Source organism: Sorex araneus, chromosome 6, assembly GCF_027595985.1.
Source record: "Sorex araneus isolate mSorAra2 chromosome 6, mSorAra2.pri, whole genome shotgun sequence".
Classification (NCBI taxonomy): Eukaryota; Metazoa; Chordata; class Mammalia; order Eulipotyphla; family Soricidae; genus Sorex; species Sorex araneus.
Window position 1 is genome coordinate 159,041,063 of NC_073307.1, and position 10,121 is coordinate 159,051,183.

At 63.3% G+C, this 10,121-nt stretch overlaps 1 protein-coding gene across 1 annotated transcript; it reads left to right on the top strand.

The window, feature by feature from the left end:
* The first annotated feature begins 668 nt into the window (after positions 1–668).
* On the top strand, positions 669–9,718 carry LOC101536892 (pepsin A). The gene is made up of 9 exons (XM_055143240.1): positions 669–724; positions 2,454–2,613; positions 4,894–5,011; positions 5,470–5,588; positions 5,875–6,074; positions 6,496–6,612; positions 7,791–7,935; positions 8,048–8,146; positions 9,442–9,718. The coding sequence occupies exons 1-9, from the start codon at positions 669–671 to the stop codon at positions 9,589–9,591; spliced, it is 1,164 nt and encodes a 387-aa protein (XP_054999215.1). The 3' UTR covers positions 9,592–9,718.
* The last annotated feature ends 403 nt before the right edge of the window (positions 9,719–10,121 follow it).

A 10,121-nucleotide genomic window follows, 5' to 3' on the forward strand; every position in this document is an offset into this window, starting at 1 on the left:
CCGACCCAGGTTCGATCCCCGACACCCTATATAGTGCCCCAAGCGCAGAGCCAGGAGTCACCTCTGAGCATCCCCAGGTCTGACCCAAAAGCCAACCAGCAAACCTCTGCTGTAATGAGACCCGCGGGGCTGACCCCCATCGCCCCATCTTATAGCATTTCTGCAGCGAACGTGTCCTGAGCCCCAACCACGGGCCGACAGGAGCCCTTGGCGGCAGCAGCTAGAGGCAGGTGGTCTGTGGCTCTGCTGAGCACTGTCCCCTGAGAACCTCAGCGGCCTGTCCCACGGGGGGGGGGGGAGCCCCTAACCTCCCGCTCAGTGTGAGGCGCCCTAAGCCCGGGCCCGTGGAGCCGCGCAGCCGTAAAGCTTCCCCGCGGGGCCTGCCCGTCCCTGGAAACCAGCCACGGGGCTGTGCTGGCTCCATGTGGGGCCCCAGCGGGCCAGGGGCCGTGGCCCCAGGGGAAAACACCCCCCTGGGAACGCTTCCCGGCCGCCGGGGGCGGGGACAGCCTTATCAGGGGCCTCTCGGATTGGGTGTGGGCTCATGGTGACATTTGGAGGCTGAGGGCCCCCCCCCCACCCTGCGCTGTATATAAGGGCCCGGGCCGCCTGCTCCGGCATCCGTCCCTCCGGCCTCGCCTCCTCTGCAGAGCGGAGCAGGAAGAACCATGAAGTGGCTGCTGCTGCTCGGCCTGGTGGCGCTCTCCGAGTGCCTCATCTACAAGTGAGTGGCCCCGCCGGCGGCCGCGCTGGCCTTTCTCCCCCCCCCCCCCCCCGCCTTCTCCCCCGAGGCCCAGAGGCCCTTCTCTGTCTCTCTCTGTGTCTCTGTCTGCCTCTGTCTGTCTCTGTCTCTGTCTGTCTCCGTCTGTCTGTCCGTCCGTCCATCTGTCTGTGTCTGTCTCTGTCTGTCTCTGTCTCTCTGTCTGTCTCCGTCTGTCTGTCCGTCCGTCCATCTGTCTGTCTCTCTCTCCGTCTCTCTGTCTCTCTCTGGCTCTGTCTCTCTGTCTGTCTCCGTCTGTCTGTCCGTCCCGTCCGTCCATCTGTCTCTCTCTCCGTCTCTCTGTCTCTCTCTGGCTCTGTCTCTCTGTCTGTCTCCGTCTGTCTGTCCGTCCGTCCATCTGTCTGTCTCTCTCTCCGTCTCTCTGTCTCTCTCTGGCTCTGTCTCTCTGTCTGTCTCCGTCTGTCTGTCCGTCCCGTCCGTCCATCTGTCTCTCTCTCCGTCTCTCTGTCTCTCTCTGGCTCTGTCTCTCTGTCTGTCTCCGTCTGTCTGTCCGTCCGTCCATCTGTCTGTCTCTCTCTCCGTCTCTCTGTCTCTCTCTGGCTCTGTCTCTCTGTCTGTCTCCGTCTGTCTGTCCGTCCGTCCATCTGTCTCTCTCTCCATCTCTCTGTCTCTGCCTGTCTCTGTCCATCCATCTGTCTCTCTCTCTCTGTGTCTCCGTCTCTCTGTCCATCCGTCCGTCCGTCCATCTGTCTGTCTCTCTCTCCGTCTCTCTGTCTCTGTCTCTGCCTGTCTCTGTCTGTCCATCCATCTGTCTCTCTCTCTCTCTGTCCTGTTTCTCTGTCTCCGTCTGTCTGTACATCCATCCGTCCGTCCGTCTGTCTCTCTCTCTGTATCTCTGTCTCTGCCTGTCTCTTTCTGTCCGTCTATCTGTCTGTCTCTCTCGCTCGCGCTCTCTTTCTCCCTCCCTCCCTCTCTCCAGCCACCCCTCCGGCTCTCTCCTTCTGCCCTGGCAGGGGAGGCAGCGGGGGAGAGCCTGGCCTGGCTTCCGTGTGCCCAGCTGCTGGCACCCCGGCGCCCACTGTCCCCTCTGCACCAGGTGTCCCCAGACCAGCACCAGGCACCCCCCCCACTCCCTGCAAGCAGCTTCTCTTCCTCCCTGTGCTGCTGCTGTGAGTCCGGCCGGCAGAATCCTCGGCCCCCGCCGCCCCCTGCTCTTCCAAACATCCCACGCAAACACCGCCCCACACGCACACACGGCCCCACGTGCACACACCCCCCACACGCAAACACGGCCCCAAACGCACACAGCGCCCCACACGCAAACACCACCCCACACGCACACACCCCCCACACGCAAACACGGCCCCACACGCAAACACGGCCCCACACGCACACACCGCCCCACACGCACCCCCCCACACGCACACCCCCCCACACGCACACACCCCCCACACGCAAACACCGCCCCACACGCACACACACCCCACACGCACACACCCCCCACACGCAAACACCGCCCCACACGCAAACACGGCCCCACATGCACACACCGCCCCACATGCACCCCCCCACACGCACACCCCCCCCACACGCACACACCCCCCACACGCAAACACCGCCCCACACGCACACACACCCCACACGCACACACACCCCACACGCAAACACCGCCCCACACGCACACACACCCCACACGCACACACCCCCCACACGCAAACACCGCCTGCCGCAGGGTCCCCCTAGTGAAGAAGAAGTCCCTGCGCCAGAGCCTGAGGGAGAATGGCCTGCTCGACGACTTCCTGAAGACGCACAGCCTCAACCCGGCCAGCAAGTACTTCCCCACCGAGGTCACCACGCTGTCGGCTAACCAGCCTCTGGCCAACTACATGGACGTGAGTGGCAGCCGGGCGCAGGGTAGGGCGCAGCCAGGACCCCGAGCAACTGGGCAGGAAGGCAGGGGGCGGTGCCCCCACCGGGTCTCAGAGGCGAGGCGGTCGGGAAAACTCCGAGCCTGGCTCTCTTTCTTTCATTCATTCATTCGTTCGTTCATTCACTCGTTCATCTATAGCTCAGGGTCTCTCTCTCTCTCTCTCTCTCTCTCTGGCCCCGGGGACGCAGCCCTGAATAAAGCCGGGCCCAGTCCAGGAGAGAGATCTCTCCTTGGATTATCCTGGATAATCACGGATTCCCCTGACCCTGAAAGAGCCTCCAGTCGTTGGGGAAGACGAGCAAGGAGAGGCTGCTAAAAATCTCAGGGCTGGGGGGCTGGAGCGATAGCACAGCGGGGAGGGCGTTTGCCTTGCACGCAGCCAACCCGGGTTTGATTCCCAGCACCCCATATGGTCCCCTGAGCACCGCCAGGGGTGATTCCTGAGTGCATGAGCCGAGCCAGGAGTGACCCCTGTGCATTGCTGGGTGTGACCCAAAAAGAAAAAAAAAAAAACTCAGGGCCGGGCGGAATAGAGACGTCACTGGCGCCCACTGGAGTAAATCGAGGAACCACGGGATGACAGTGATCCAGTGGATCAAGGATTACCTCCCAAGTCAGAGGCTGCACCAGCCGGCTGAGCGCTCGGGGGGGATGAGGAAGGGGTCACCGTGAGAACACCGCTGTGGCCAGCGGAGGGGTGAAGCTTCCGAGAGGCCAGAAACAGGGGGCAGGGTGGGCTGGGCCGCCCCGGGGGAACGTCGAGCGCTCGGAGCACTGGAGGGAAGGAGGCCAGGCAGGGCCAGGTGAGCGAGTGGGGACAGAAGCGGGGGTCCCTGGGCCCCTTCTCCCGAGGGTCCCCGTCACAGCTGGCCACGGGGAACCTGATCGGAGCCAGCCTTTGGGAAGGAGGCCTGCTCTGGAGAGCCTGGCGCCCGCGGGGCCTGCGCTGACCCAGGTGTGACACAGTGGGCAGGTCCTTCAGCCCCCCTGCACGCCCCTCAGGCTCCTCATTGCGCCCGCAGAGCAAGGCTGCCAGGATGGGTTTGGAGTTCTTTGGTTTTTCCCCGAGGGTCTTTTGTTTGGGGGCCTGGGGTGGGGGGCGGGGTCTAGCGTAGGGCCTGTCCGAAGAGTCCATTGGGCGAAGTTACTCAAAGTACTTCCTATAAGCACCAGCAACGGTGTGCCGGGAGCTCAGGACGAACCCTGAAGCCTGAATTCCAGGGAAGACACTTAGGAGACCCAGCACTAGACGGGACAGTGAATTTCGGGAGATGGCAAGTGCCGCCCAAGAAAAAGGGCAGGGGAAAAGGAGAGAGGGATGGCAGGGAGGCACCTTGAGTCAAGGAGGCAATGAGGGCCTCCTGGGGGACGTGGCTGTGAATTGGCGAGGAGACAGCCACAGAAAGATCTGGAAGAAACATTCTCCTAGCATAGCAAGTGCAAAGGCCCTGGGGCAGAAGGACCCATGATCTCTCTCACACAAACACATACCTAAACAAATCAAGCAGAGTTGTAACAGAGATGGATGAAGAGAAGAGGCGTGGCCACTGAGGATGAAAATGCTAGAATGACTAATTAATTCTAATCAATAGAAATTAATGTCCATTAATGAAATCTGTCCCAATATGCTCAATCCTGGATTGAGCACCCAGATCTTAGAGCTTCATCTGTATGGGTTTTTGTTTTTTTTCTTGCTTTTGAGGCCACATCAGCGATGCTTAAGGCTGACTCCTGGCTCTGCACTCAGGAATCACTCCTGGCGGGCTCAGGGGACTGTATGGGATTGCTGGGGATCGAGCCCGGGTTGGCCACATGCAAGGCAGGCACCAGCCTCACTGTACTGTCACTCTCACCCCTCGGATGACATTTCTGTTGGCCTTTCACTCTGCCGGGTGCTCTGGGGCTCAATGCCTCGGCTCTGGGAACAAGGCTGCGTTCTCTCAGCTAGCAAGGCCGAGACACAGGAGACCAGAGTGGTGCCGGGACACGACTCTTTCTAGCGCTCCCCGGGGCTCAGAACCCTGGGAGGGTGCCCAGAGAGCAACCAGGAAAGACTTCCTGGAGGAGGAGGGCTGTAGGATGGATGCGCTGACCCGGGAAAAGAGAAGCGAGGAGAAGAGGAAAGGGAAGGCGAGGCGGTGGATTTGGGACGTGACCCAGTGACCCAGAGACAGTCCCTGGGGAGGCGCTGAGCCCCCCCCCCCGACCCCCCCACCATTTCTGAGCCCGCCCATCCCCGCAGATGGAGTACTTCGGCACCATCAGCATCGGGACCCCTCCTCAGGAGTTCACCGTCATCTTTGACACCGGATCCTCCAACCTGTGGGTGCCCTCGATCTACTGCGCCAGCCCCGCCTGCTGTGAGTGCCCGGGGGGGGGGGGGGGGGGGGGGGGTCAGCGCCCCCTGGTGTGGGGGAGGAGAGACGCAGCCATCCAGCTGACCCGCCTCCCAGCCCGAGGGCCGCCCAGGGCAGCCTCTCGACACGCCTCCACGGGGCACCCGGTGGGACTCGGGGGTCCAGGGTGGGTCATGCACGGCCCCCACCCTCCGACGAGCGGCCAAGCTCAGTGCCGGAGAGAAGCCCCCCGCCAAGAAAACAGCCCCGGGGGTGCACAGAACCGATGGCTGCAGGGAGGGGGCGGAGGGGGCGGGCCTGGCCAGGAGCACAGGCCCCAGGGAGGAAACAGGTCCAGGCCTCCTTGGGGGGTGGGATCCCCCCTCGCCCCAACCTCTCGGCTCTCTCGGCGTGACCAGGCCAGCCTGGGGACCCCGCCCGGCCTCTCGAGGCTGACGCTGTCGCTCCCTCTCCCCCCGCAGCCAACCACAACCGCTTCGACCCCCAGAAGTCGTCCACCTTCAAGCCCACCAGCCAGACCGTGTCCATCGCCTACGGCACCGGGAGCATGACCGGCGTCCTGGGCTACGACACCGTCCAGGTGAGCGCCACGGCCCTCCCCCGCCCCTCCCCCACCCGGGTACTGGGGGGCAGCTTCCGGGGAGGCGGCTGCACCCCTGAGCCTGCACTGGCCAGAGACGCAGGATTCGGGGGTCCCACTGGCAAGAGGGGGGCAGCGAGGGCGACAACCGTCCGAGAGGGCGAGCATTCCCGGGACCGAGCCTGTTTCCTGTGGACGCCCCCAAAGCCAAGTCCCGCCCGCCCGCGGTGAGCCAGGAGCCCGGTCGGCCCGGCGGGAGCTCGAGCGTGTGGGGCGCCCCCTGCAGGTGGCTGGCATCGCCGACACCAACCAGATCTTCGGCCTGAGCCAGTCGGAGCCCGGCTCCTTCCTGTACTACGCCCCCTTCGACGGCATCCTGGGCCTGGCCTACCCCAGCATCGCCGCCTCCGGGGCCACCCCCGTCTTTGACAACATGTGGAACCAGGGTCTGGTCTCCCAGGACCTCTTCTCCGTCTACCTGAGCTCGTGAGTGGGGCGGGGCGGGGCGGGGGCGGGCCCCCCCAGGGCGTTCGCAGGGTCCCCTGTCCCAGCCGGGGGCCGTCTGGGGCGAGGGTAGGTGGGGGGGCCATGAAGGGGCCCTTGGCACGGTCCCCAAACGCTGCTGCTGGGAGTGGCCCAAATCACTTCCCACCAGAGCGAAACTCAAAGAGCAAACAGGGGTCGTTTCCCCTCTGAGCCCACTTTCTCCCCGCAACACGGCGATGAGGACAGCCGTGGGGTATCCGGCGGGGGAGGAGGCTGAGAGCCCCGTTCGTCTCTGCCCTGCCCTGCTAGAGTCCAGCTGAGGGTCACTCTTAGGCGGCCTGAGGTTGATGTGCTGTGGAATGAATGAATGAATGAATGAATGAATGAATGACTTCCTGTCCCCGGTCCCGCCCCTCCACAGCAATGGTCAGAGCGGCAGCGTGGTCATGTTCGGCGGCATCGACTCCTCCTACTACACCGGGAGCCTGAACTGGGTGCCCCTGTCCTCCGAGGGCTACTGGCAGATCACCGTGGACAGGTGAGTCGGGGCGCGGCGGCCGCGGGCTGGGCAGGGGGCCAGCAAACTGGGCTTTTCAGACCCCCTCACCCCAAGAGAGACGGTCCAGGGCAAAGAGGTGCAGGAGGGAAAAGTGGGAGAGGACGGATGAGAGAGAGAGCCCGAGGAAGAAGAGGGGCGCAGCCGCCAGGGGCCCTGGGGACTCAGCCAAGGTGGACGAGGCCAGTGACCCCATTTCTCCCCCACAGTCGGGCCTGCAAACACACCCCAACCTCGCTCCCCCACTTCCCCGCCCACTGCCTTCCGGGGAGCTGTGCTCCGGGACCCAGAACTCGCAGTGCTCGAGTAGGACAGCGCTGGGGAAGCCAGGGCACCACCCCCCCTCCGCCCGCCCCCGCCCCCGCCCCCTTCTCGCCAGCTTCCCAGGCTGCTGAGTTTCCTCATCCTCACGTCCCTCTCGGCTTCTCGGCTGCTGGAGGGGGGGTGGGGGGGGCCCAGCCGAGCTTTTGCAGCTCCCATGCCCGGCACAGAGGCAACAGCACCCACTCGGCAAGGATGAAGATAGGGCGAAGGAGCAACCCAGAAATGCTCTGGGTGGGTGAGGGGCTGGAGCCGTAGCACAGCGGAGAGGGCGCTTGCCTTGCACGCAGCTGACCCGGGTTCGATTCCCAGCACGTCCCGGATAGTCCTCCCAGCCCCGCCGGGAGTGATCCCTTGAGCACAGAGCCCTGAGCACCCCCCTCCGAGCCAGAGGATGGATAGGAGATGGGTAGGAGGGAGCCGCCTCGCGGGCCGCTTCAACCAGCGAAGAAACACGCTGCGATTTATTCAGGGACTTTCCATTGAAGGGGGAAGAAAGCGGAGGAGAGAGGGATGCAGGAGGGGGAAGCTCTAGCTAGGTGACTTACCCCCTTATATACCTCTTGCTGCCTGCTTACGCCCACGCGTCTGCAGCTGATAGGCTAGTTACAGCTTATGGGCGTGGCAAGACATCCTATTTCCTTATTAGGAGTTGTTTTCGAAGCACACAGGTGTTGTTTACGAAGAACGGTGCAATTTATAAGCAGGGTGCAATTTACAAGCACAGTGCAACTGTTGTTACAAAGCAAGGTCCCGTGGAGGCTCTCCACAGGCCGCCTAGGGCGATGTCCCCTGGTGGGGGGGGCCTCTGCGGAGCCTGACCTGCCTCCCGCCCGCAGCATCACCATGAACGGAGAGAGCATCGCCTGCAACGGCGGCTGCCAGGCCATCGTGGACACCGGCACCTCCCTGCTGTCCGGCCCCACCAAAGCCATCGCCAACATCCAGAGCTACATTGGAGCCAGCCAGAACTCCCAGGGCGAGGTGGGTCCCGCCCCCAAGGGCCCTGTCCCGGACCCACGCAGCGGGTGGGCTGGCAAGGGGGGGGGGAGCAGGCAGAGGGATCAGAGTCCCGCAACTGCCCCCCGCTCTGCAGATGGCGGTCAGCTGCTCGTCCATCAACAACCTGCCCGACATCGTCTTCACCATCAACGGCATCCAGTACCCCCTGCCCGCCAGTGCCTACATCCTGCAGGTAAAGGGGCTGGGGGTCGGGGTGGGGGGTGGGGGGAGTGGGACGCTCAGGTTCCAGCCCGGCCCTCTGCTCCGGGCAAGGAACTGCATTTTTCCACGCGCTGGAGCTGACTTCTGCTCTGGGCCACCTTGGAAGGAAACGGATGTGTGTGGGGATAAATGCACGGGTGGGCATTCGGACGAAGCCCCTCCTCGGGCCCCAAGGGAGGCCAGAGATGGGAAAGAGCAAGAGGAAAGAGAAAGGCCGGCTGGACGCTCTGGGCCCGCCCTGCGTGATGGTCGTGAGACTGTGGGTGCGGAGCAAGCTGCAACCTCTCTGGGCCTCGGTTTCCTTGTTCTCAAGCCTGGGGCGGTGGCTCTGCGGCCAGAGGGTGGTGGCACCAAGGGAGATGGACCACGTCCCAACAACGGAGGGCTGGGGCCCCGGGAACGGGAGCTTGTGGGCGCAGGACAAACCTTATCTGCCCCCGTCACCAGCCTGTAGGGGGGTGAACCACCCGGCAACGCTGCGTGCCAGGGGGAAAGGACCTTTGCACCCGGGCATCGGAGTGGAGTGATCGGGCAGGAAGGACGGGGGCGGGGTGGGGGCGGGGGCGGGGCTCCCCCAACATGCTGACTGAGAGGGATGACGGCTGAGCAAGGGAGGGCGGCCCCGCCCAGTGGCCCAGAGCCCGGGGGTTGAATAAACAGGAGTGGTCTCCCGCTGCCTTGAGGAGAGGGCTGGAGGGATAATACAGCGGGGAGGGCGTTTGCCTGGCACGCGGTCGACCCGGGTTCGATCCCCGGCATCCCATCTGGTCCCCCCAGTATTCTTGAGTGCAGAGCCAGGAGTAAGCCCTGAGCATCGCTGGGTGTGACCCCAAAAGCAAATAAATATATAAATAATTTTAAAAAATAATAACGAGGCGAACTTCGAGTTCCCAGGCCTCGAAGCACCACGAAGCACGAATCCCCGTTTTCCTGCCAATGGGGGTTCGTGCATCTGCAGAAAACTCCCCCCAGCCTCTCTCGATCGATTTGCTCGAGCGGGCACCAGTAACGTCTCCACCGTGAGACTTGCTGTTACTGTGTTTGGCCTATAGAATACGCCCCGGGGGGCGGGGGGGGCTTGCCAGGCCCTGCCGTTCGGGCGGGATACTTTCGGCAGCTTGCCGGGCTCTCTGGAGGGGGACCCCTCTCGATGACTCCCAGTAATCCTGGCCAGCCAGCAGCCCACCCAGGCAGACCCCCCAGCCCCGCCCCGTGGCTCCCCTCCCTGGAGCCCGGTTAGCGGAGTTGGCCTCTTCTTCCCTCCAGAGCCAGGACAGCTGCTCCAGCGGCTTCCAGGGCATGGACATCCCCACCTCCTCCGGCGAGCTCTGGATCCTGGGCGACGTCTTCATCCGCCAGTACTTCACCGTCTTCGACAGGGCCAACAACCAGGTGGGCCTGGCTCCCGTGGCCTAAGCCCGCCAGGAGACCCTGTCTCGCCACCCCGGGGGGTCTCTGTCCCCACCGTCCTCCAGGTCCTCCCTCTTGCGGATTGCGGAGGGGGGGTGCTGGCCCCGCACCCTGTCCTGCCCGAGATGTAGAATAAAAGACCCCTCCTCTGGGAAAACTGTTGATTCCAGTGATTTCTTCTTTTATTTATTTTATTTTTTTCGTGGGAGGGGTGGTTTGGATGTGGGGGGGGGGACCACAGCCAATGAGGCTCAAGAGTGACCCCTGGTGGGGCTGGAGTGGTAGTACAGCGGGGAGGGAGTTTGCCTTGCATGCGGCCGACCTGGGTTCGATTCCCAGCATGCCATATGGTCCCCTGAGCATCTCCAGGGATAATTCCTGAGTGTATGAGCCAGGAGTAACCCCTGTGCATTGCTGGGTGTGACCCAAAAAGCAAAAAAATAATAAAAATAAAAAAGAATAATAGGGGCTAGAGAGATAGCACGCGGGTAGGGCGTTTGCCTTGCACACGGCCGACCCGGGTTCAAATCCCAGCA